General features: G+C 45.4%; 1 protein-coding gene across 3 annotated transcripts; it reads right to left on the reverse strand.

Moving 5' to 3' along the window:
* Positions 1 to 72: 72 nt before the first annotated feature.
* RBM17 (RNA binding motif protein 17) lies at positions 73 to 27,992 on the reverse strand. 3 transcript variants are annotated; one of them, XM_019460859.2, is made up of 12 exons: positions 27,844 to 27,991; positions 21,051 to 21,188; positions 15,832 to 15,948; positions 12,686 to 12,852; positions 10,748 to 10,845; positions 7,905 to 7,961; positions 6,571 to 6,712; positions 4,019 to 4,170; positions 2,857 to 2,930; positions 1,914 to 2,012; positions 774 to 846; positions 73 to 646 (listed from the first exon to the last, which is right to left on the reverse strand). In XM_019460859.2, the coding sequence occupies exons 2-12, from the start codon at positions 21,171 to 21,173 to the stop codon at positions 543 to 545; spliced, it is 1,206 nt and encodes a 401-aa protein (XP_019316404.1). In that variant the 5' UTR covers positions 21,174 to 21,188; positions 27,844 to 27,991; the 3' UTR covers positions 73 to 542. The 3 variants fall into 3 exon arrangements, with proteins under 3 accessions (XP_019316404.1, XP_019316405.1, XP_019316406.1); XM_019460860.2 differs by lacking the exon at positions 27,844 to 27,991 and adding an exon at positions 22,787 to 22,863; XM_019460861.2 differs by lacking the exon at positions 7,905 to 7,961 and having other exon boundaries at positions 27,844 to 27,992.

A 27,992-nucleotide genomic window follows, 5' to 3' on the forward strand; every position in this document is an offset into this window, starting at 1 on the left:
CACCTTGGCTCCCGTCACAGAGTTCTCCATGACTGGAGTCAGTAAGAACTTCTCTGTTAGAGAAAGCAAACGTTTCCACCTTTGGCAGACTGCCAAGATGACACTTTATTATAGAATTTATGAAGCTACAGTTTAGGAACTTGCAGGTTTTATTAAAATGAATCAAAAAAGAAAGAAAAGGATAACAATACAACCCCATATCCCAAAACGTTCTAGATATTTTTAGTGCAAGAAATGCTGTCTCACTGAAGCACTTGAGAATTATCATGAAATCCTAGCAAAAAAACGTAATCACCTTAGAAGTGGTAAAAAGAGAAACAACCAGAGAGGCACACAGATTGTGTTTTTTTTTAAAGGATTTTTATACTATATTTAAAAAACCACAAAATAAAAAAGGGATCAATCAACATATATCTCAGAAGTCCTTCCAAGAGTCTCTGTACCCAGCAGCCACACAGGCTGGCTGTCGCCTGTTTCTTCTCCGCTCAGCCGGCAGCTCATGTAAGGGCCATCGAAGATAACTTGTGCTGTAGTTCTTAAAATCAAACTTGTTCCGCCAAATCCAAGACCCTGAACTTATCCAAATTGTAGAAACATGCTTTTACCACCCGTCCACCAAAATACCTCCCATTCAGATCAACAACAGCTAAAAGACAAACAGAAAGACAGTCCGTTAATACAGGTATCCTGCGACACCACAAGAACATGTTTTCATTTGAAGGATTAAGATCACAAATTCGTTTTTGTTCTTTACAGTGGGCTATACAACTTACCTTTAATTGCTGATTCAACCCTCTCAAATTCTAAAAATATTCGTACTGCTTCATCATCAGGGGCACCAGGAATCTGGAAAAGAAATGAAAGTATGATAAGTAAAGTTATCAAGAGATACAGTTGTATATAAGCTTTCTTCCTTAACTGATCTTTGTCAGAGTAAGTGTTGCAATTACATCTTAAATGGAGAAGTACCAAGGAAATAAGTATGATTTGTTCATCACCAAAATCCATCCAATGTCTCCTTATGAGAGGCACCTTGGCAAGTGCAGAAAACACACAGCTAACTAAGCCGGGCAGTCGTTGACCCTGAAGAGGTCCTATGCCGGCTGACGCCTACACAAATCATCAAGCAGTCAACAAACACAACGGCCCAGAAGACCCAACGCGACCCAGCAGTGAGAGCAGAAACAGACGAACAGATCCGTACTCTAAGTGCCTCTCACGTCGGCTAAATTCCTGTCGGACTCTCCGAGTCCCGCATAACATGGCCCCGCTCCACCCGGGGAAGCAGCACCCCCCCCCCCCCACCCCCCCAACCCCCCCGTTAATTCCCAGCACCGCCAACCAGCCGATCCACGCTGGAACCTTCTCAAGCTCAGCCCACACTGATGTCGTTCATAAAGCTTGCTCTTATGTTTTGTGATCGAATCCCTTTCTCGACTCCTGTGTTCACAGTGACTACTCCAGAGTCCAGCAACTGAATGTTCTCGATTTTTACACGGGCTTGTTTTGTTGTTTCTTCAACTGAACACATCACTGAGTGGGGAACATGTTTCCTGTCTCCCAAATGTATGTGGGAGGCACTAAATACACACTTGCCAAATGAATGAAACCAAAGGCATGTCCAACTAACTGAACTATGGAGCACACAGCAATCTATAATCACCAAACTAAACCTCAATCATAAAATGAAACATTTTATTTCTTCACCAAATAAAATTTGAAGCCCTTCTTATCTTTATGGTTAAAATGGTTATAACCAAGTAAAAGAAGTGTACCTAACCAACATCTGTCACCTTCGGGAGTAACAACACGTTATGTTTCTCACTGCACATCTGGTCTCTATTTAGAGGCAGAAAATATTTGATGATCTATCAGTTATAACTTGGGTTATAAACATCAAAAAACCCTCTTACTTCAAATATCACACATTTCCCAACTTTGCCATATTTTTCACACTCTTCCTTGGTTTCAGCTTCCAAGTCTTCATCTACCTCTCCCGCACCAACCATGTTCTATAAACAAAAACAAATAAATTCAGGCATCAAGTATAATTTACAAATATATAAATAAGATGAACAAGTAAGTTTCTTTCATGATGACAAACGTTCTCAACCCCAAATGACACAATGAAAATGTTCACCCTTGTAGTACCCAAAGTTGGTACTTCTTAAAAAAATAAAAACATGTATTTATGGTTTTTTTAAACACATTGAATGAAAGCAAATTACGAGCTCATGGCACTTAACAGAGTACAGATGTACACTCTTCCTCTGTTTACTCATTTGACTGAAAAATAGTTCTTGGAGCTTATGTCCTACTTCGACTGTTAAGTTGAAAAAGAGTGCCCTACTTGGACAGATGCCCAAGTTAAACATGGCTTACCCACCAATGAGGCAAAAAGAAGTTTTTCAGGTGTGAGTAATGAGCATAAGTACATGAATACATTCATGTTGTAAGAATAACAGGAGAAATAAATACAGCTTTTGAGAAATACGAAATGGAAACACATACTCCCACACACATTAAGCTTCAGTCACAAGAGCACCTATACAAGCAGAATACATACATTAAGCTGAACTTCTAACAATTTCAAATATTTTAGAGCAATTGCTCACTGCAGTCTTAAACACTGTATCTAGCAATAAATAAATAAATAAATAAATAATCATGAAAAAGGAATTTAAAACCTCAGTTTTAGACGGAGTCTATCCAGAAGGATCATTTGCAAAAAAATTATTTTCAGTTTTCTTAAACTGTCACTCTATCAGTAGGGTTGAAGGTGTGCAAAGATAGATCAGGGCGGATGACACACAAAAATCAAGTAGGAAAACAGGTTTCTTCAATGCTGCTTCTTACCCGTAGGAGGACCACTTTGGTAGGACACTTAAGTATTTCAGTTAATGGATTGGAATCCGACTTCTTGGATGCGTCTGTAGCAAAACATTTAAGATGTAAGCGTGTTAAAGCACTGAGTCCGAGTTACGATGACTAATTTCAAGAGTACTTCTCGCTATTTATGTCCTCGGAGTCATGTAGGAGCATTTATGCAATCAGTGTCTGAGCAAAAATGCAGCCTTATCTGTGAGGAGAATCTCTGTTTCGCTTTGGTCTAAGCTTTTACTGCAATTCCTACAAGTTTTTGGCTTCCTTAATTACCTGCAACTTTTGTTAGCTCACCTCCTCAGTTCAGGCAGCTGCACAGAGCACTCGGACCACAGCCCTCACAGGTGAGAGGACTGGCAAGGGCAGTGTGGCCAAAGGTCAGCGGCCCGATGGGACAAGCAGTCTGTCAGCCGGCTGACGAATGCCACACACCCCACCGATCAGGGCGACTGCGGGGTTGGGCACGGGCCTGTTAGGCTGACTGGCTGCCAGAAAAGGCATCTTCTTTCTTTAGGAAAGGGAGCTAAACTAAGATACTGAAAATAAACTCGATTCTGCTTAAAATGCAAAGATGTTTGGTTCATTCCAATGTGCCCTCAGCACAGAACAGACTGTAATAATCAAATGAAGATAAGACACTGACTAGACATCATCTACCAACAGACTGAAATGCCATTAGATCTCACAGAGCAATCAATCTGTAAGAACATTAGAAATCGCACTTACAATGAAAGAGCAGGAAAAAGAAAAAAACAGAGAACTCTTTCAGGATGGAAATACACCGATATAATCATCGACATACTGTATATGACTCAGTCTTTCATGCTCTAAAAACCTAACTATGATTTTAACCAATTTAACAAGGTCTTCGCCTGATAGAAATAGGCATGAAACCATTTCTTCGAGTGTTTATTTTCTGCCAGAATCTCTCTCACTTTTTCTCCCACGGACCTTCCTACCGCTAGTTTTGTTCTGAACAAATAAAGATGAGCCCCCAGGGTCTCCGTCTACACAACACCAAACTGGGATGCAGCACAATCAGAAAGTCTCCTTTCCGGCGAGGACCAGCCCTGTCACACAGGACCACACGCCCGCCGCTCCCACCCTGGAGGCCCCTCTCGTGGAGGAGACCCACCTTTCTCTGTGGCGTCGCCCACAATGATCTTGCCTCCTCGCTTGCTGGTCTTCTCCACCGACAGTGCGGTGCTCAGCCCTTGCTCGTGCTTGCCGAGACCCTGGCCTTCCCGGAAGCCGTACTTCTGCATGATTTTATGTGCTACCGTGCCACTGGGAGGAAGGAAAAGACAAGGATCTCTTGGACTGAGTCACCTGCTATAGCACAAACCGATTTTATATCACAGCCATCGCCTCCTAAAAAGAGAAAAGTGTACATTCCACATGGCTTCGACGTGGCCACCCGTAACTACCGACAGGCCATTCAGTGGAAGCTGTGAGATGTTCAGGCTGAAAGACACGGAAAAACTAGTGCTGAAATCCTGGACATCCTGAGATTATCTATGAGGTCAGGGAAACACCCGTTTCCTGCGATATTCTCCCAGCATCCCTATTAGAAAACACTAGATGTCTCATGTGCTTCAGACTCTGCACTGCTACACAGTTTATGGCCATGGTTTAGTTAAAAGTGTGCCTGTCAAAAAACAAGGATAGGGGCGCCTGGGTGGCGCAGTCGGTTAAGCGTCCGACTTCAGCCAGGTCACGATCTCGCGGTCCGTGAGTTCGAGCCCCGCGTCAGGCTCTGGGCTGATGGCTCAGAGCCTGGAGCCTGTTTCCGATTCTGTGTCTCCCTCTCTCTCTGCCCCTCCCCCGTTCATGCTCTGTCTCTCTCTGTCCCAAAAATAAATAAAAAACGTTGAAAAAAAATTTAAAAAAAAAAAAAAAAAAAAAAACAAGGATAAATTTCCCACGACGACGACGACCACGTTTTTCTAAATAGTACAACGGAGTTTCCAATGACAGTCCATAAACGAAAGACCTCTTAGAGATCGTCCACTCAGCAGATGAGAACATAAAGACTCTGAGGCTCGTACTGGCCGACCAGCTTAAGGCTGATGAGGAGCAAAGCAAGACACTGAGTCCAGAAATTCTTTCGTCGGTGTTAATGGTGAAGTCAAACTGGAACCTACAGTTCTCGAGTCCCGGGCCGGAGCTCGCTCTCTCTAGTACTCTGCTTTCACACTGCACTTGGAGGTACCTCGGGGGGTCTCGAGGAGGTCCCCCCAGCGACCTCTGCTATTCGGGGCTTGCATCACGACACCGTGTGCCAAGTAAGGGCGCACCTACATCGCCCCCCACAAATCCCATCTGAGCGAGCTGCTCGGAGCCGGAGGGAGGAAGGCTGCCGAGCCGTGCCACGCTCTCCCTCCCCCGGGCACATGGTGAACACCTCATCTGCGCTCAAGGGGGAATTCAGCGAAAAGTCCACTTCTCTCACTAGCAGAATAAATCCCAGCTTCACGCGTGTCCCCCTCCGGCACACGCTCTGGGGCAGCCCGACAGAGCCTCCCACACGAGTGGAGACATGAACCATCTACACTGCCCTGTGCTCACTGAGCCCCGGAGAGGAGACCCCTGTGACCAAAGAGCTGCACTGTAAACTGTATCTGTCTCCAACTTCATAGCCATCGATTAGACCACAGAACACAGCACCAGTCAAGGAGATGGATCCCTCAGTCAGAAACTGAAAAGTCTCACGCGGGGCATGAACCGCGGCCTCTCCGCCACCTGCCAGTCACCTCTCCACAGGCTCAGAATCAAAGCGCACGCGTGCAGGTGAGGTCATACGGGGGGGGGGGGGGGGGGGATGACCACCGTCACAGCTGCCGTCCCTTCCAAAACACACGACAAGGCCTTAGTGGAGGGCTGCCTCACGTGACCGTTCCTCACAGGAGACACCGGGCGAACAACATGCCTGCCAAGCCCAGGGTGGGTTAAAAAACAAATCCAGGGGCACCTGGGTGGCTTAGTCAGTTAAGCCTCCGACTTCGACTCAGGTCATGATCTCACAGTTCGTGGGTTTGACTCCTGCGTCGGGCTCTGTGCCGACAGCTGGGACCCTGGAGCCTGCTACGGATTCTGTGTCTCCCTCTCTCTCTGCCCCTCCCCTGCTCAGCCTCTCTCTCAGAAATAAACACTAAAAAAAAAAAAATCCACGCCCTCCTGAAAGTCAACCTTAAAACTGAATTTTATATGCCAGTAGACAAATTTCTAATTATAGTTAGAATAAATGCTTTAAGCCAAAAGTATAGAACCACAACCTTCAAGCAAATGGTCGTTTTATCAAGAAAAAATTGCAATTCACCCTGTGGACACAGCAGAAGTCAACTCTAACGCACAGGTGCTATTCCATTTGCAAATGTTCTGAAAACCAATGCAAATTACTATCAGAAGTGTCCCCACCTAGAGAATATGGCGTCCAGTATGGCAATCGTCCAAAACCCACATGAGAGGGATTCGTGTGTGGTGTGAGACCCAACGGTGTCGTGCTGGGACGCCCTCCGCAGGACTCCAGCACGGACTCTGGAGAAGGACGCTATGTGACGTCTTCCCCAAACACCCGAGAGCCCTCGTCTTCCACCAAGAGCTGCACCTACTGAAAGCGTTGACGCACTTCACCCTGAGTCTTGTCCTTCCCACACCTGCTGGGACAAGAGCACTTGGAACCGTTACCCCATGTTGGCAAGGAAGGAATTGCCAGGTCCGGTCGGAGATCTGGGTCTGTCTTGTTCCTCGTATACCGGGGGAGGGATAGCAGCTTTGGAAGACTGGGAGCGAGGTCTCGAGTCCTCTTCGTAAGGGAAATCTCGGGGTACTATTGAATAAAAATAAAGCAGGTTTACCAAAATGACACCAAAAAATTCTGAAGTGCACTTACATAGATCAGTCACCTATAAGAAGTAAGAGAAGCCAAATCACTCTCTAGTCGCCACATGACTCTTCAAAATCAGAGGTAGAAAACTAGTTTCCCGATCCCAGCTTTGCTCCTTTTGTTTTTACCTCCTCGAATGTCTTTTTTACATCCTACTGAAACATTATTCAGCCTTTAACGTGCTCTTAAATGACAATTTGTGCCTGAAACTTTAAGATTTTCTGTATGTTCCAGGTAGACCCACTTGAGCTTTCTCTAATTCCCATAGCGTTTTGTGTACCTGTCTTAAGACTCTAATCAGTATTACTACCTCGTTAACCTAGCAAATAATAAACGTCTTTGAGATTTGAGCCTATACATCAGACCAGTGATTTTTTGATCCTAGTTACACGTAAGAACCAACAAGGAAGCTTTGAAAAGATCTAGATGCTTGGGCCCCACTCCCGGAGACTAGTTTCAAGTAGGGCTTATGGTCTGTCAGGTATTTTCACATAAAAGATGTTCAACAATATTTTCTGAATTCTCTTCTTTAAAAAAATAACATAGTGTATTAAAAAGCACTAGGATGACTATATTTTCTTGGGATGGTTTAGGTCCGGTCCAACCCAGTGGGCAGGAACGTGATCTAGATGCCGTATCAAAGTCCAATTCCAACCCAAATATTCTAGAACAGAGCACCAGGAGCAAAAATAGTGAGTGGGCATGTTTTGGCAATCTAAGTAAATATGCACAACATGTGTAAGGAAACAGAAAATAATTGCAGAAAAATCTAATTAAGGAAGGCACTGCCACCTTGTGGAAGGTCACGAATTTACCGGCCTCTAAACCACAGAGTATGGAAACTATAGACTGAGCTACATGTATTTTAACCTAACCCCAAGTATGAAACGTGAAGAGAAAGCATAACAAATTACTTAAAAGGAGAGCAAAGCATCTCGCTGCACAGAACGCAAGCCTTGGCCCGGCATGAAAGCCCGAGGCAGGAGCAGAAGGGCGGGCGGAGGAGCCAGAGGACAGGTTTTCAGGCCACTTCCCCTGACACTCCGAATACCCGGCCGACTCAGAAGCTAAGACTTCCCCTGATGGGGCCCGAGGCCGGGATCGGAATAAGAGAGGGCAAGAAACGGATACGTACACTCTTTGTCCTTCTCTACAAGAGAAGTGGGTGGTGCAATGGCCGCTCCGCCCATACCTGCAAGACACGAACCCACTGGTTAAACGAGGGGAGCACCGCAGACGCCCGGCTTGCGACATGCCACGCGCTGTCCTGCGCTCCTTCTACAGGGGAGGGAAGAAGGACATCTGGGACCAAAAAATCACCTGGGCGAAACCAAGACAGACAAAATCATCTTTTTCACAGCAGGCAATCGAGAACCCTAAAATGCAGTTAACAAATGAATTTTAAGGTGAAGGACACGGCCCAGAGAACTAGCAGTTACTTACAAAACAGAAACACAGCTCTACCGAGTCTGGTGCCACGAGGCATTTTCACACGTTACCTCATTTAGGTTCAACCAACCGCGGAAGGAGGAATCACTGCTTCCACTTGGCAGATGAGAAAAGGGTCAGAGGAGTTAACGGGCAGAGACAGAACACCCAGCTCCCGCGGCGCCGACACTCCCCCACAACGCGGCCCCGTGCCCTCCAGGGTGCCAACCACTGGGGCCAGACACCTACTTGGAAATGTGGGCACTTGGCCATTCCCGCTCCTGTGTCCCGGACAATGACGGACACGACGAACCAAAAACAGACTCCGTATGCTCTCCAGCAACCAGAGACAGAACACGAACAGAAGACATAAGGAATTTTCATTCGCTATAAGCCCTAATAGATGTGTTACAATTTAATTGCCAATGAAATGATCAAAACAGTGAAACGAGAATTAAAAACTGATTACAAAACACGTTGCACCAGCATGTAATGTTTCACAAAAGAAATTCCTCTATGGCTACTGTACATGCATCACAATTAACATGTCTGGGCTACACAAAATACTCCTGGAGAAACACGAACCTGAATAAAACTTTGTCGTTTCTTCTGAAACACCCATTATCTTTTTTTTTTTTTTTTTTTTTAATCTCATCACCAAGACCTAAGTGATTACTGAGTGATTCTGAAAAAACCAGCTGTGAGTTCAGTATGAAAAATTCAGGGTGATTACTGGAAATCTGTTACTAATCTGGTTAAAACATGAACGTCAATCTGTTAACAGGAGTGTGAAGAGTGGATATGACGCCAGCATTTTCCTAATACTAGATTGTATAGCTCTTGCTAATGTTCAAAAAATAGTGTCCTTAACACAGAAGTACAGCTCCTTATCTGACGGGCAGCCAACGTGTAAGCTGGAAAGATGAGACCGATAAACATTCAACCTATACGCTGACTCTAAACAAGTTTAACGAAAACCAAACATTCGTTACTGAGTCAGGTCATGGATACGGAACGTTTACCACAACGCCTGACGTATAGGGCATGCACAGATGTTAACTCTGCCCCCGCTAGAAAAACAACGCAGTGCCTGACAGTGTTGGGCACACAGTTACTTGTTTTAAACTGAGGTGTAGCTGACACGGGACACCACGGGACTGCCCCGGCACCTGTGCGCTCTGTGAAGTGACCGCCACGGTGAGTCTACTTCACATCCGTCACACGGTTACACGTGCTTTCTCGTAAGGAGGATCTACTCTCAGCAACTCTACTCTCTCAGCATCTACTTCAGATCTACTCTCTCAGCAACTCTAAAATACGCAATATAACTTTACTAACTGCAGCTATGTGGCGCACGGCAGCCCCAGGACTTCTTTATAACTGGAAGTCCGTATCTTTTGACCCTTTCATCCATTTCGCTCCCCCCCAACCACCCATCTGCTCTCTATGAACTTGGATTTTCGTTGTTGCCTAGTAAGCATCCCATAAATACATTTAATTCATATCTGCGTTGAAAGATTAAGAATTCTAAATTATTACAGACTTGTTCCTTTCCAACTCCATTAGTGTTTTAAAGTTTGAATTAAACCCTAAAGTAACCTTGGCTGTACACTGGGGAAGACCACACTTGCCAAACTTCTGGTCATAAAACTGAGTTCATGCACAGGGAAAAATACTGCGGCTTTGTGATAACAGTATTCTCAGCTCTCATGTTAAAGATGACCATATCATAATGGAGGTTTCGGGCAAATGAAGATCTTGGATACGGTGAACAGCGGACCTGTGTTATATAAGGACTCATTCCCTCCGTGCCTCAGATTCCTCACCTTTAAAATGGGGATAATCGAGCTGCGTGATGTAAAGCAGATAACCTATGAAAGTGCTTACAAGAGTACCTAGTGTCTGGCAGACAAGTAGAAGATTTAAATTTCTCGCTTAAAAAAAAAAAAATCTCAACTTGTCAACCAAACTAATCAACCAAACCAAGGAAATGCCAGCAATCACAACATGACGAAGCACCCTATTCTCTCAAGAATGAACACTACTCATCGAGCGATCACTCAGAATGCAGCGGTAACTCTGCACGTTAACACAAGTGCAAATCTGCTTGTGAAACCTCAGCCACGGAAGGGGCCTCACAAAGTACCTGGTTCGAATTCTTGTCTCCCTGCTCTCCATACGACACTGAAAGAAACCCATGTCCAGGGAAGCTATGGGACTTCCTCAAATTCATGCATGTTAGTTGCAAACGTTCTGGAAACCAGCGCCTGGACTCTGTCTGGTGCTTCGCAGACGTGCTGCAGGTGAGGACGCCGTGTGTATACTGGAGGTGTGGCCCAAGCACCCCATCAACAAATGTCGGGAGGCAACCGAGAAGCTCACAGGAGAACATATGTGAAAACAGGATGCAGGTTAAAACTGTTATGCAAACACGGTTGCTCGGATTCCAGAGAGAAACTTACCCAAATCAACGTCAATTCAACTATCAAACTGAACACGAAAAGCAAACAGAATTTCACCAAGTTTGAAACGGAACATTTCATGACTCACTTCTTTTCCTCCTCTCTCGCTCATAATCTTCGTCTTCATCAGAATCTGGATCTGGTCGCCTCGAAAACCCACTAGCTTCATGTCTGTCCTTACGCCTCCTGTGACAACAAAGGAACCAAATATTCATCACAGATAAACCAATGTATTTTTCAGTTTTTAAAAATATGCTTGTCTATTTTGAGAGGGCGCATGTGCATGCACAAGCGGGGTAGGGGCAGGAAGAGAGGGAGAGAGAATCCCAAGCAGCCTCCATGCTGTCAGCACAAAGCCCAGTGCGGGGCCCCATCTCATGAACTGTGAGAACACGACCTGAGCTGAAGTCAAGAAAGGATCCGAGCCACCCAGGCGCCCCCCAGACAAACCAATTTAGAGATACGGAGCCCAAGGAGGTCACCTTGACTTGCTCTTGTCTAGAAAATATTCAAATCCTCTCTTCCCCACTGAACTATTAGTCTGGGGGAGGGGAGCACATGTACAAATAACTGCTTCAAGACTAAAGTAGCAAAAGTGAAGTGAGAAAAATCAAAAGATAAATTAACAAATTTAACAGGCACACGAATACAATAAGCAGGAAGGAAAAAGTTTCCTTGATGTTTACCTCTTTCACTTTTAAAGCATTATCAACATAGATAATAGTTTAAGAATTTGGATTCTCTAGAACATACTTTCACTTCATGAAATGATTCAATAAATACTGAGAAGAAGTATATTAATCATATATGACTATTGAATAATCAACATTGAGTATTTCCAAAACAAGAAATACAAATACGGGTGCCTGGGTGGCTCAGTCAGTGAAGCATCCAACTTCAGCTCAGGTCACGATCTCACAGTTCATGAGTTCGAGCCCCACGTTGTCGTCTGTGCTGACAGCTCAGAGCCTGGAGCCTGCTTTGGATTCTGGGTCTCCCTCTCTCTGCCTCTCCCCTACTTGCGTGCACACACGTGCGTGCGCGCTCTCTCTCTCTCAAATATAAACATTTAAAAAAAAAAGAAACACAAATAAATCTTTTACCCATACCTTTACAAAATATAAATAAAAGATGTCATAATTCCACCTGGCTCAAAATTAAAGTTAAGAGTAACATTTTAAGTATTTTATTTTTTAAAGCAAGCTCTACCACCAAAGGTGGGGCTTCAACTCATGACCCCGAGATCAAGAGTCGCAAAATCTACTTACCAAGCCCAGTCACATGCCCCAAACATTTCAAGTATTTTAAATGGTTAAGATCCTAGTACCGTCTTAGCACAGGAAAAAAACTCTATTCTTCAACATCAGGCTTTTAAGTTACTTTTCTAACTCACACAAAATGCAGACTTCAAGTTTTCTGCATCTAGACAGGAAATTTTCTCTAGCGTTTGTTCACAACAGCTACAGGCATACCTCGCAGATACTGTGGGTCTGGTTCCAGACCACCGCAAAAAAGCAAATATTGCAACAAAGGGAACCAAAAGACGTTTTTGGTTTCCCAGTGCACAGAAAAAGTTACGTTCACGCTACGTTGTGGCTATCAAGCATACAACAGCATTATGCCTAAAAAGAAAATGTACGTATCTTAATTAAAAATACCTTATTGCTAAAAAATGCTAACCAGTGAGCTTCCAGTGAGTCATAGTCACTGATCACAGATATAATAATGAAGAAGCCTGAAAGCCTGGGAGAATTACCAAGAACACAGAGACATGAGAGCAGATGCTGTGAGAAAAATGGTGTGATGGACTCGCTCGACACTCGGTGCCACAAAAACCTCTAATCTGTAAAAAAAAACAAAAAACACTGCATCTGCCACCGTATGCCTGGACAAATTCTGACAAACAAATGGATTCCTTCTGACGGCTGCTCAGACCAACCATGAAAACTAGCACTAGGGTTCATTCATTCGAATCCCAATGAATGTTTCAAATGTAAGATATCCTCGAATCCAAACAAAGCCTTACTTTTCTCTCTCTTCTATTTCTTTTTGTCTTTCCAGCTCCCGCTGTCTCTGCCGTTCTTCTCTTTGGCGCTTTACCACTTTCTCGTAATCATTAGGAAACATAGGATCATATTCATCAGCTAAAGGAATCAAAACTTCTCCTGCAGAAAATCCACTGGGAACAGGATCCTGAGGAAGGTAAAAATGCCAAACTGTGCATCATCCTCTTGTTTTAGAATTTCACACGTAGAATTAAGGTCAAAAAACATGAGCATCAGAGGGGCTTTGCCGACCACCCATCTGCCTCGTTTGTTTTAGTGACGAGGAAACAGGTGCCTAAGGAGGGTTAGTGAGTTGGTGCAGCCGCAGGCCTAGCTGTGTAGCAGCAGAGAAGAGGCTCACCTCTCAGTTTACTACCAACTGCAGAACGACCTATGGTGTTTTCCTGGAATTCCTAAACAAGCTGCACCGCCTACAATTTCAAGCAATAGATTTGACTATTTATAATACACAACGAATACTCCTGTTTTAAAACGTCTCTACGAAAACCTGAAAAAAACGATCCGTGGATAACAATCATTCTTGTGGTCAGTTAATAAACTAACTTTAGATTCTGTACCATGGAAACATGCTATACTGAGACTTCACAAAAGAGGCAGAAAGCATCCTCTTGGGCTTTCTGAAACCCCTTGGAATACACAACCCTTCCCAGGTAGGCAGCGCGCCAGGAACCGGGTCTGGCACAGGTGGATGGCACGACCCACCACGTCATTAGTTCTTTTGAGGTCCGCTAAGACCAGGGTCCGATGGTTAACACTTTGCATTTTTCATCTGTACATTTAGAAACTGGGGCTACCCTTTGAGAGAAAAGAGGCAGCCTTAAAGAAATCCGAGAAACAAAAGGCGGCCAGCGCACAGCTGACCTGGAGACACGTGAGGACAAACAGGGCTTCACCAGAGGCTGGCGGTCCTGATGTTCTGAGCGCTCTAGCCTCCCTGAGCACCGCACTGTCCTGTTAGCTGTCTGAGCTTAACTCTTCCTCAGTATCTGTAACAATCAGATGCCTTCACTGGTCTCCAGAGACCCCGAGCAAGCACAGGTGTCTCTGAGGCCCACTCCGCACCTCCTTCAGGAAGTACACTGCCCCACACTAGCAAAGGCAGGACGCTTGTTTGTGAAACATATTTTGTATCCGAACACAAAACTGATGTGATACAGAGACTGTGTGTTCACTATCAATGGATCTGAATCTGACAATTCCTGTATTACACCATTCAGTCTGATGTTCTGCATCATAAAAGAAACATTTCAGTGCTTCCCTACAACTAAGAATCAGGAAACATTATGATCCATTGGATATAAGAAGTCAGAAAAACAGGTATAATCAGCTCCCAGGCCTGATCACTGGAAAGTTTACACAAATCTATTTAAGGCAAGGTTCACAAAGGGTAGTTATGACTTGTATTCATATAAAAGACAGTTTAAAAACACAAAGGCATGCGCACAAGACTTTATCTCAGTTATTATTGAGACCTGAGAGAAACCAACAATCAGCTACTCAACTTATAGAACATTATAACCACAAAGTTTTGGACAGAACAAATTGTCAACAACAAGGTTAATTCTTTGTCATTTCAAAATCTGAAAGCAAACTTTTCCTGTATAAATCCTGCTAAGTTAAACAAGGAGCCATCATTCTCTAAGCGCTGTAAGAATAAAGCAGTCTGTTCCATTTTTAAAAATTAAAATGTTAATACCTTAATGCTGGGGAGGGTGGGAAAAACTAAAACACTCACATACTGTAGGTGACGCTGCAGACTCAATACACAGTAACAGAAGATAATGAACGACTTTATTAGATGTAGCGAGGAAAAATCAGGTGGATAATTTGTGAGCAAAAAATGTTAAATGACTAAGAACCTCCAGAAGCACCTCCATGGGGATACTTTTCCTCCTTGACAGACTATCAGCCCGCAGGACCAACATCAGTTCTTCTGGCCAAGAAATCTCAGAACACAAGCAAATTAGGGGAGATTCCAACCCAAGACGGTTTTGACTGAAACTAAAGAAGAGAGGGGATGGGCAGCTGGGACGGTGTCAGCTTGACTTGGGTTCTAACAGGTGTGGGTGTGGGAGGTGGGCAGGAGCCTTGCTACGAAATAGCAAGAATCACGTATTCTGTTTATTAACCTCTTTTGGTCATTCTTCATCAAACACTTGGTGTGCATGGTGCTGTTTAAACTACTGCAGTCATACTACTTGACTGCCATCTGTCGGATAAGTGTTAAAGAGTAGTTGTAATTTCTTTTTAAGTTTATTGAAGAGAGCGAGCGAGCGAGAGCGCGCAAGCAAACAGGGGAGAGGCAGAAAGAGAGGGAGACAGAGTCCTGAGCAGGCTCCACGCTTAGCATGGAGCCCAACATGGGGCTCGATCCTGTGACCATGAGATCATGACCTGAGCTGAAATCAAGAGACAGATACTCAACTGACTGAGCCACCCAGGCTCCCCAAGAGTGGGTGTAATTCTGACTATAGTTTACACTGAATTCATCTTTCGTTTTGCATAATTTGAACCGTGACTCTGAATGATCCTTTTTCAGATCTTCCTCATCCTCACTAACCCATTTGCAGAAGTGACCGTATCTGGTTTTTTTTTTTGTTTCTAAGATTATATGAAATCACTGTGGTAATAAAAGGGGGTAGATTTAGTCCTTTTCTCTATTTTAATCCACTAAGACAATACGCACTAACATCCCTCATGACAGCAGAAGTTAGAAACAACGCACGTATCCAGCATTGCATAAGCTAAATAAACTACAGGACGCCCATCTGAGGAAGTACGGGGAAGCCACAGAAATGATCATGTACTCCTACGCTTTCTAACACAGATGGACAGTCACAATATATAACATGAGAAAAGCACGTCAGGAGGCAGAGAATGGAAAGCTATTCTAAAACATAAAGTTTTTAACTTCTGGAGGCTAGGACTGAAGTCACTTGGTTTTTTTCCTGCCTATCTCCGGTTTCTGGTTCTTCTATAATGTACTATCTTTATTTCAGATCATGTTCACAGTTCAGTTGAAAACGACGCGGGCGAGCCTGGAAGGACCCCCAGAGGAGCCTGGGCTCTGAGGATGCGGACAGCAGGGGACAGGGGGGCGGCTCACCTTCAGGCCAGCCGCCACGTGCGGGGGGGTGTCCACGATCTGCCGGTCGTCTGAAGAGCCACCACGCTTTAGGTCAATCACCGGGGCGAGGACAGTACTCTGTTTTGTTCTCTGGCTCTAAAATCATCGAAAAACAAAAGTGCACGGAAGCTTCAAATTAAACTTCATACTATTTATAACAAAGCTTTTCGGTCTCTGGAACAAACCTTTCAGATAGGAGAAAAACGATCTTAAAACAACAGCCTTTTAATTCAATTATCACTATTACCATATACTTTCTGCAGTCTTTTTTTTAAAAAACACAAATTCCATTTTCATAAAAGGTTTACGGTAAACTTGGTCTCTTATCTAAATCTGCACGTGAATTAATAGATGCCAAAAGCTCCACTGACCACAGGAGGGCAAATATGTAACAGCATATCACACTCATGCCTCGTGTGACTCCCTCACAAGGAAAAGGTATGCTTTTATAGCCTGAGCAAAAAGAACTGTGGATTAGGGGTTTTTCCCTCCCAGTAGAACCTAAATCCTGCCTCTTTTATTATAAACCCATAGAAAAAAATTAAAAAATTTTTTAATGTTTATTTTCAGTAGACAGAACACAAGCAGGAGAGGAGAAGAGAGAGAGGGAGACACAGTATCCAAGGCAGGCACCAGGCTCTGAGCTGTCAGCACAGAGCCTAATGTGGGGGTCGATCCCACAGGCCATGAGATCGTGAGCTGAGCCGAAGTTGGACGCTCAACCAACTGAGTCTTGCTCAACCGAGTCACGCAGGCGCCCGGACAGAAAAAAAATTTTTAAAAGAGAACAATACTCACTCGTGTATCATCAACCACTGTTACTATGTTACCATATTTTCTTTACCGTACACCTGTCTTTTGTGCTCAACCATCTGAAAGGAAGTTGGAGCTCTGCGACATTTCCCCTTAATCTCCTAAAATTATGGACATTCTCTTACATAAGCACAGTAGTAACACCACACCGAAAAAAATCAACAATCCCCTGTATCATTGCCTATCCAATACCTATCCAGATTTTCCAAGCTGTCCCCTAAAATAACTTTTCAATAGGTGATTTTAGGAGCGCGTGGGTGGCTTAGTCAGTTGAGCATCCAACTCATTTTTTTTAACGTTTATTTATTTTTGAGAGAGAGAGGGAGCGGGAGAGGGGCACAGAGGATCTGAAGCAGGCTCCGTGCCGACAGGAGAGAGCCTGAAGTGGGGCTCAAACTAACAAACAGGGAGATCATGACCTGAGCCAAAGTCGGACACTTAACCAACTGAACCACCCAGGCGCCCCAAGCATCCGAGTCTTGATTTCAATTCAGGTCATGATCCCAAGGTTGTGGTATCGAGCCCCAAGTAGGGCTCTGAGCTGAGCATGGAGCCTGCTCGAGATTCTCTCTCCCCCTCCTCCTCTGTCCCTCTCCCCTGCTTGCTCGCTTGCTCTCTAATAAATAAAGAGCTGATTTTATCCTGAATCAGGATCAGACCTGGTTCAGAATAAATTTTTAATCTCTCAATTTAGAACAGACTCCGTTCCCTGCTGTCGTCATCATCACAAGCAGCAGTGTCTTTGTCTCCTCTTTTTCCCGACACTCTGGTAAAATGCTGCACATTCTGGATGCGTCTGAGAACTTCCTGGTGCTCTACACTTCTCTCTGCCCTGTAGCTCCTGACAGCGGAACACTTCACAGGTGACGTGATGTGCCTCCCTGGCACCCGCCCTGCAGGCTGTCAGTGGTGATAACATCACAGGGCCATGGCGGTGACTATCTGGTCCTGTGGTCACAAAGGTTTAATGCCCCCTTCACAACTGAAAAGTGTTCTATGTTTTCAGTGTTATTACCACAAAAGGCTCAAAAGAAACCACCATCTCTCTTGAATTTAACGGTGCTTATCATCCTAAGCAAACAAATCTGATCGAATCATTAAATACACAATGCACTACGTGAATACCAAAGTTCAAAGGGCAACGGGGGAGATGATCAGAATCCTCTCTTTCCATTATTGTTTCCATTCAATATGTATTTTTCAAGTGGATTTATTTCATCTGTGGAGACACAGATGAAACCCCAGCCCCATCTTTCAGTTGTAGGTAACACCCTTAAAGATTTGGTTAGGCCAACCTAGTGCTGAGGAATTAATTAGTGAATTAAACCTAAGAGAAGTGAGTGAAGTGGTATCTTCACTTTCCTTCAAGAGCAACATACTACTCACTGTACACAGCAATCTCAAAAGATACTAGAGAGTTAGCAGAAACGATTCCACAGGCTACCGTTTATTTTGACCTCTCTTTTGAAAATCTTTCTGAAATCTCAGATTTCCTAGTACCTGAAATTACTGTATTGGAGAAGTAAAAACCTGATAAGCAGAAATTAAACAGACTGAGGCAGACAAGAGGATTTCCAAGAGTCTAGACTTCATCTTACTCTTTACTTTTAATGTGAGTAAAGTAAGGGTACAGAAAAATCAGTATGTGATGAATAAATTTCCTAATATATTTATTTTTTAATTTTTTAAATGTTTTTTATTTATTTTTGAGAGGGAGACGGAATGTGAGTGGGGGAAGGGCAGAGAGAGGGAGACAGACTCAAGCAGGCTCCAGGCTCCGAGCTGTCAGCACAGAGCCCGACGTGGGGCTTGAACTCACAAACCATGAGATCACGACCTGAGCTGAAATCGGACACCCAACCGACTGAGCCACCCAAGCGCCCTCCCCCACCCCCCTTTTTAATGTTGTTTTTTTTTTTTAATTTATTTTTGAGACAGAGAGAGACAGAGCATGAGCAGGGGAGGGGCCGAGAGACAGGGAGACACAGAATCCAGGCTTCGAGCTGACAGCACAGAGCCCGACGTGGGGCTCAAACTCATGAACTGTGAGATCATGACCTGAGCTGAAGTCGGTCACTCAACTGACTGAGCCACCCGGGCACCCCTATATATTTATTTTTTTAAAGGATCTATTTTCTCAATAGTATTTTATATAAGCCAATTTTTAACCTGTAGTGTATACATATGCACTGACTGGAAACAGAAAGTGACCCTGAAGTTACTCAGGGCAGGAAGAAACAAATTAGCTAGGATTTTTAAAATTTGGCTAAAAGTAATCCACAAAGCTGACACTATTACACTGGTAATTAAAGAATTAGCCCAGTTTTTAATCTGTATATTTTGACTTCTGCTCTTCTATTTTGTTACCTCTCACTGCCTAAGATTGTCCGCTAATTATGTCCATTTGAAGTCTAATTGAATTTATGTTTTGAAGTATGAGACCGCTCCTTAGAGCCAGAGCCATTGTACAAAAGGGACTATGAGGCCCTCAAGAATAATGCATGAAACAGTTGTAGCGCTGGAAAATAAAATCTTATTTCTAGATCTTATGTGCAAAGCAAAAGTCGTATGAAACTCAGAGAGATTTAAAAACTTAACCAATTTAAAAAAATTTAAAGGAAAAACAAGACTTGTTTTGCTAATCTTCCTTTCTTGTGGGATGAAAGCTTGTTTTAAAAAAACAAAATTCCGTCTCTCTAAAAATACTGGTATAAAGGGGCCCCTGGGTGGCTCACTCAGTTAAGCATCCGACTTCGGCTCAGGTCATGATCTCATGGTTCATGAGTTCGAGCCCCACGTTGGGCTCTGTGCTGACTGCTCAGAGCCTGGAGCCTGCTTCGGATTCTCTGTCTCCCTCTTTCTGCCCCTCATCCACTCTTGCTCTGTCTCTCTCTCTCTCTCAAAACTAAATAAACATTAAAGAAAATATATTGGCATAAAAATTTTAATCTGGTTATGATGAATCTGAAAAAGACAAAAACGCTGATCGATAGAACTGACAAAACAAATTAAGATTTTCAGACCATGTTGCTTTACCTGTGGGTATCCTAATCCTAAACACCTTTTTACAATGCTGAGCAATCAAATGTAAGCACTTCCAATATAACTACCTATTGAATAGGCAGTAAAAGAAAAATAATTCCAACTTTAAAATAACGTTTATTATGTAAAATTTCAAACACGAAATGAAAGAAAACAAACAGGAACGAGTCCCTAAATGTCTAGGACAAGTTTCAACGGCTATGAGCTCGTGGGCAATTGTTTCGTGTGTGTCCATACCTCCCCTTCCCCATAATGGATTATTTTAAAGCAAATTCCTTAAGCTCAAACATTTTATTGGTAAATATTTCAACAGATCTCTAAGGCAGGTTTTCTTAACTTCTTTTGTCATTACTGCTTCCCCCTCAAGGCACCTTTTAATACATTTTTTCTTGCCCATACAATTTTCACCCCACAGGTATACTGTGTTTCTGTACTTTATGTGTATCTGTCCTCTGCACATAAAAAGAGCAAACTTTTTGTGCATTACGGCCATATTCGCCCATTTGGGGGACAGAACTTTCACTGGGTGATACACTCTACAATGTAAGGCCCCTTAGAACAATAAGCAAACCATTATACCATTCTAATTGCTAAACAACATTTTAGATCAAATATTCAGTGGACAAGTATGGTCTTAATGTCTTATGTGTTGTTCAATTTCAACATGCACACGATGTGAACAAAACCAAGTGCGCCAAGACCACACATGCCTGACACATCCAGAACCAATGTGAGCCCTCAGGGGCGCCTGGGTGGCTCAGTCAGTTGAGTGTCCGACTTCGGCTCAGGTCATGATCTCATGGTTCGTGGGTTCGAGCCCCGAGTCGGGCTCAGTGCCGACAGCTCAGAGCCTGGAGCCCGCTTCGGATTGTCTCCCCCTCTCTCTGCCCCTCCCCCACTTGTGCTCTGTCTCTCTCTGTCTCTCAAAAATGAATAAACATTAAAAAAATTTTCACTAAATCAACGTGAGCCCTCACTAACGCACACAAATTATTAGTTCCTGCAGAGCTTTGTCCTCTAAGTGCTGCTTCCAAACCACCTACCACAAACAGCAGGAGAGCCACCTAAAAATGCAGACTCCCAGGCCCCTGCTCAGGAATATGGCTAATGAAGTCTGAAAAACCAGTGTCGTTGCTGGAAAGGGAGGCTCCTGCTTTTCTTCACTCCAATTTCCCGCGAGTCCGGGGAAGCACAATGACTCTGAACTCCTCTCTCTCTGCACCCAGGGCCTCTCCCCCTACAAACCTGATAAGAAGGTAGAAGAGCAAACTAAAACCAAATTGTGTCAATCCTAAGGAACCCCTGCTTTGCAGACTTCTGCGCTCACACGAGGCTTATCTCACCTTGGCTTGTGTGAGGGCCGCCTTCTTCACCTGAAGCTGGGACTGCAGAAGTTTGAAGTTTTTGGACCAGCCTTCTGTTTTTGAATCACTGGTCTCTACTCCCAGGTCATCATACAGGGACATCTTTCCAGTTTAATGCTGAAAGGCAAGGGGTATGGGGTTGAAAGAATGCAAACTCCAGTAAAGATCTCACATCTTTTCATGTTAAAATAACTCAGTATCACAGAAGTTTAGAAGTAAAAGGTATTCGAGGAGACGGGCTAGTCCAGGAACCCCGAGCAAAAGAAGCCACGATGACCGATAACCACCAATCAGCGTCCTGATACGCAAAAGGATAGCCACGTATTATTTTACAAATAAATTTGCAGAATTAATTTTCCCACCTACAAGATCATGTGGTCAAGTAATTCTTGAGTGAAATCATTCTGTTCTATTGTACTTAATGATTATTATTAGTAATTACATATTGTCAATTATATATATCCGATTTTTAAAGATTCTTTGTCTCAACAACAAAAAGTACAAACTTTACAACAGTGCATTACCAGGTTGATTTAGCACTATTAGCTACCCTTGATGGAGAAGAAATCTAAACATATGCCTAGAAATAAGGAAAAAAAAGAACAGAAATGATCTCACAGAAGCTGTATTTTCACAAACTATGACTGAATGTTGAAGAGAGTCGAGTTAGTTTAAATTTGTAATCTCTAATAACACCAATCGCAAAGAGAAAATCAATAATCCACATGTAAATGATCAATACATAATATCCTTGCAGAATGGAGGAATACAAAATAACAACAAAAACAAGCAGCATTTCACACATATTAAGTCTTACCAAGCCAGGGTGGTATTAAATGCAGTTATTTGCTGTTCAAGCCTAACCTGGTACAGACCTGGGACTTTGGGAGATAAATCTGCCCAAGGTCAAGGTGAGAAGACCCACTCCAAACCTAGTCATGTGAACACAGCCCTTGCCACTAAATCCCTACGGCCACCTTTAAATTTAAATACAACCTCAACGTTCTGGGTGAAACCACAACACAGCCCACTTCTCAAAATAAGAAATCAATCTCTTTCTCACAAAGGGAAAGAGAAAAAAAAAATTGACTGAAATCCCCAAATTGCAAATAAACAGCACAGGTATTTTGTGATTTATGGGCACATTCCAAAAATCTGTCAGTTCCCAGGTCCAGACAGCATTTTGCCATAGAAACCGTGTTAAACAAATCCCTGTTTCGCCTGTGTCTGTCTCTCAGGAAGGGAAGGCAATACAGACGAGAAGGAAAATATTTAATCTTCCCCCCGGTTATGTCTGACTCAGGGCAAAATCTCTCTGGTCTATGCTTACGTCTCCTCGCTTCTATGGCTGGGACTCTGAGACCCTGCCACCGCAAGCTGCTGGCTGTCCTCGGTTCCACTCTGCATGCGGTGGGGACCGACAGGATTCCCCCAGAGGAGCTGCTGGGCTGGGCAGAGCTGCTCTCAGCCTGGAAGTCAGTGCCCACTCAACTGATGCTGCTGTTCAGTTTCTTCTAGTCCTTAATATTCGAGCCCTCAGCTTCCATACAAGCTCTCAGGTTTGATTTCTGAATGAAAGGCCCCCAAGGTAGTACAGAAGCAGGGAGAATAAAAGCAGAGCCCAGGGTACTGGTGCCTGACTTGCTCTAACGAATCACCCAAAAATGGAGGAATGCTAGCACGTTCTCCTGGGTAAGGCTTCTGTGACAACTCACCAGCTCGGCTGATAGTGCGAACAAAGAATTTCCTAGACAGCATATCCAACAGGGAAACGAATGCCCACTGCCTGCAGTGCCAGACAAAGTGAACGTTTTATTCAGGAACTTGGCAGCCCATTGTCACGTTGAGCTTGAGTCACTGAGGCGATAAAGAAGAAGTAAGGAACCCACCCCGCCGCCCCCGGCGTCCGCTTCAATCCACACTAGCGGGAGACGCCGTGAAAACCCAGACCCAGCCTGCCGAGCTCACCGCGCTAGCCGCACACTAAGCTCCCGCCTGACCCACAGCTGAACAGAAGTCAGGCCAACAGCACAGTGAGTACCGTTTGCAAACCGCACCCAAGCCTCCTTTCTGAAATCTCTGGCCAATGACGACGGCCCCAGCAGGAACACTGAGGCCCCCAGATCAGAGGCTTTTGTGCACTTCCCTCACAGCCTAGTGGTATTCAAAACAATCGTTCTTATCTAAATACATAAACTTTACAGCTAATCCGAAAAACTCAGAGCAACAGCAAAGAGAAACAATGCCCCATGTCCAGCTTAGTCCCGTGGTTCTCAAACTACTTCCAAACGACCAGGCATCTTTCATCGCACCTGGCTGAACTGTCTGGGCTCTCTTCATTCAACCAGACACCAGACGGAAGCCTCGTTAAACCAGGGTTCGTTTGTTTTACCTTTCTTTATTCTCATAAAGGCAAGGGAAGACTAACACATTCTGGGAAACAAACAGACACAATGAAGCTTTCTAGGAAATTGTAAACAAAGATCAACAAAATCTGCTTGCAACCCAAACTCCACTTCTCCCAGTAACTCCTCCTAAGAAACTTAACAACCTCATCAAAAATAGTATTTACGTGAGGGACCTGGGTGGCTCAGTTGATTAAGCGTCCGACTTTGGCTCAGGTCATGATCTCTCGGTTTGTGAGTTCAAGCCCCACGTCAGGCTCTGTGCTGACAGCTCAGAGCCTGGAGCTGCTTCGGATGCCGTGTCTCCCTCTCTCTCTGCCCCTCCCCCTTGCACTCTGTCTCTCTCTCTCTCTCAAAAATAAATAAAGATTAGAAAAAAGATAGTATTTACGAATATATTTGTGCCAATGGAAACAGGTTAACCAAATGCCCACTGAACTACAAGGGAAAAGATCAGCTTATCCATTTTTGCATCTCCAATTTCTGGCACAGAGTAGGAATTTAACAAATAAACACTTGCTGAGACATTCCTAATTAAAGAAAGTCTGCTTAGCCACATGCATCAACACTGAAACTGCACAATGCCACAGGTTCCACCAGGAAGCGAAAGGCAGGCCAAAGGTTCTGGAGACAGACACTCGTGACGGTTGTACGCGTGTGTACCTAGCGACACGGTACTGCGCCCTTAAAAACGGTCACACCCCTAAGCTCTGTGTTACGTACACTCACCACAATTGAAAGCAAACAGAAGTCTAGGTGACAGGGCGGGAGGGAGCAGCCCTGGGAAAGTGAGGATGAGGTACCAGGCTGCCGTCTAATTAACTCTAGGACATCTCCCTACCAGGAAGAGTAAACTCTAACAGAAGTATTTCCCCAGATTTGGGGGTTAAAAAAAGTCAAACAGTATAGAAGATCTCTTCTTCCAACTGAGTGCTTCCATCCAAGAATCCAGTATTTAACAAAGATTCCGGGGCTGAATTAATGAGGTCCTGTGGGACCATGCTTCCTCTGATCCCTTTCCAAACTGAAGATGGCCTGTGGACCACTCCATCTGACGCGGCTCACTCTGTAAGCTTCAAAAATGACATTTAAACTTCCTCGTATCTGTTCTCAAAACCTTCGCAAACACACTTTAAAGACGAGAAGCTGATGTCATCTTGGCAGCACCTGCTAGTTTTCTGTAACACAGCGTACGGATCGCACCCAGAAGAGCTCCTTTGCTTTTCTCACTGGGACGGAACTTCAACTTCACAGAACTGGATTCATCGCAGCAACGACACACTCATTACCCATCCACACACCACACACGTATGGCCCGCTTGTCGTTACTGTGACGCTACAAGCAGCAGCGAGTTTACCCCGTAGAACGAGAGTCAGAATCTGGACGAGAAACCACATTCGACCCGGAAGGTCCCCCCATCCCATCCACGTGATGTCCCCAGCCCAGGGGCGGGCAGGACCCTGAACCCCATTCCCATCAATCCCTCACCACCTCCTTTTATACAACACGATTTGCGTAAGTTCACGGCACTTACTCCTCAAAAGGTGTGCACGTCGTCATCTCAGCCGTCGTAAGCACTCCTACCGTAACATACCACAGCTGATTCCTTCACCCTCCCACTGCAGTCACTGAAAAGGTAAGCGGCATTGACCGGACTCCACCAGGTCCTGAACTTCAGCTAACACGGCTGAGCTGTTCCTCGGACAGAACACATTTACCGCATGAAGCCTCCTGCCACGTCGTAAAAACTAGTGCTTTCTAACATCTGGGTACGCGTTCAGCCAGGGTCAAATACAAGCGCAAACACACCGCTTTTAGAACTTCTTTAAAATACCTGCTATCTCTTTTTTACCGGAACGCCACACTCTGATCGCCACGTCTTCCCTACACGCTCCGTTTTTCTTCCGTGAGAACAAACACAGTAAACGTGGTTCTGCCATAAGAACGGTGACTTTTTAAACTCCTACCCAAGCTGGCAAAGTATTTTTTACATGTACAACTCGTACAGAAAGAACGCGGAAGGAGGCTGCTCAGGAGCAGCCCGCCTAACTCCTCTCTCCAGTGCATCTCTGAAGCCTTTAGTGACAGCTACCCCCACACAAAACCACCCACCCCCAATTTTGTTTCCCCGAACACACGCACGTCGGAGCAACGTGTACATGTTACGCTGCCTCCTGGCTGACACTCCGGTCTCTTCCTCTTTTAACGCCCCTTAAAGGCGGAAGGTCTGTTTTCGTCTTCACCTTTGTATCTCCAGCTGAGCACCACGCTTTGAATGCTGTAAGCACTTCACAAATACCCTCTAAATGTCTTAAGCATGAAGCGAACGGGTGGAAAACGGCAGTGCCCCTACTTGATTCACATGGTGAGACAACATCTGCAGACCTGCCTTTTAAGGCCACGTCTTACAGTAAGTGGTGCTGGACAGAACTATGGTGAATTTCAAATCGTCGCCATCACAACGGGAGGAACACTACCACCACCACACAACTAACCATGAGGCAAAGTCTGAGTTCTGAGCCCCTAAAGCAGCAGCATGGCAAGAGGCTTTCTTCTTTTCAATCATTAGATACTCAGCTATCACACAGCAAAGCTGAAGCCTGAACAAGACAGGAAGCACATACAGGCAGAAAGGAAAAAGAGGGGAACAGAGGAGGGGCCGGGCACGTTGACGTCCACCAAAATGACCGGAAATAAGTACTAAGAGGCATCTGCCTCGTATAAAATTAACAGAGCCTTTTTGAACAATTAAAACACTTTCTTCAGACCCCCCGGTCACATCCAGTCTTAGGCTGGGGTGGACCACAGCAGAGTCCACGAGCGTCATCTACAGTTTGCGTTGTCTGGCCCAAAATCCTTCACTGTTTACTATTGCAAAACACTTGAGGGATCACTAGCCCCTGGACCATCTGTTCCCTGAGGGTGGTTTAAACCAGGTAAAAAGAAACCCACTTTATACGGTTACATTTGGGAACACAGCGACAGTTCTCCCCAAACTCTTATTTCCCATGGAGGTGGCCCTTAGTCATCACAGACCTCCACAACCAGCATGGCTTTTCACCAATAACACTTCTGTTACGCCTCGTTCTTTCTCGTCCACCTCACAACCCACTTGCTCTAAGCCGCGCGGTATGCAGCACGTTTCTCAGCAAAATTCTAAAACACACCCTCTGCTTAAGTTACTAATTCACGACTCCCTATGCCCTAAATATCCCCAATACAGTCAAAACAGCTGTGGTCTTTATGACCTAGAAATGGGGAAACTGAGCTGCACTCTACAAACTCCACCTGTTGCCAGGAGACACAGTCCTCATCCGAGTACACGCAGAACTTTGCCCTTATCCAGAACACTCTATTTTCGATCCATATGCTTGCCTCTACAGGAAGTACCTTCCACGCCTCTCCGTTACCGACTTCTCAGAGAACGTTCTCCATCTCGCCTGACTCCCCACTCCTCCAAACTCTACCTTACCTGCAATTTCCAGAACGCACTATGCGGCTTCACCTGTGCTGCCTGGTACACTTACTTCCTCTGCAGGAACCTTTCCCCGACCTTGCGCATCTAACACAACACCCCCGAGGCTCCGTTATAAGCCTCGTTCCCTCTCGTCCCCACTCCAGTCCCCTGGATCAACCCAGGCTTGGGTTTTGAGGCTCGTTCCCCTGGAGACCAAACTCCCTGCGAGGAGGGACCGACTCTCATTTATCTGGCACCTGCTGTTCAGGACGCATGGTCTGGGCACGGAGAAACGCTCAAAGACAACGCTTGGTGACCGCACATCGGAGCTGAAACCCCGCTTCTCAAGCACGAGGACCGAGGGAATGCCGGAGCCAGGTCTTCCATCGGCGGCTAGGTACACCGCGGCCTTTCAGAAGCGTCAGCATCCGGAGCTGCCCGTTCTGCGGCCGGGGAAGGAAGCGGCTTCCCTCCTCTCCGCTGCCCGAGGCCCTGGAGGGGCCAAGGGTGCTGGGCCACCGGTGACACAAGCCTGGCCACTAGGGTCTAGGGACCGAGCAACTTTTTCAAAACGCGGAAAAAACCCACCACGTCCGCGGGTCCCAGGGACGGAAGGGCACGGACGGGAAAGGGGAGAACAGGAAGACAGGAGGAGCTCGAGGGCCCGGTGCCCCGAGGCAAATAAAGGAAAGCGGCGGCGGGCGCGAGGGCAAAGTCGGCGGGTCGCCCGCCGCCGGGGCCGGGGGCCCGCCGGGCCGCCGGCCGCTCGGAGGGCCGCTCTGGGACCTCTCGTCCCCTCGCGGCGCGGCCTACAGCCGCGGCCTCGCGTGCAGCGCCGCCGGGGGAGGCGCTCCGGCCCCGGCTCCCCGCCAGGCCGCGCGCCCCGACGCCGCCTCGGGCGCCACTTACCCGGCCTGCCCGGCCGACTCTCCCCATGGGCCGCGGCGGCGCACGGGGGCCGGGGCGCCGCGGAGAGGGCGGGCAGGGCGCACTCGGCGTAAGCCCGCGACGGCCGGACCCGAACCGGCGCCAACCCCTACGCCGAGTCCGCAGGGCGC

The sequence above is a fragment of the Panthera pardus genome, unplaced genomic scaffold (genome assembly GCF_024362965.1).
Source record: "Panthera pardus isolate Hobbes unplaced genomic scaffold, ASM2436296v1 HiC_scaffold_6, whole genome shotgun sequence".
Taxonomy (NCBI): domain Eukaryota; kingdom Metazoa; phylum Chordata; class Mammalia; order Carnivora; family Felidae; genus Panthera; species Panthera pardus.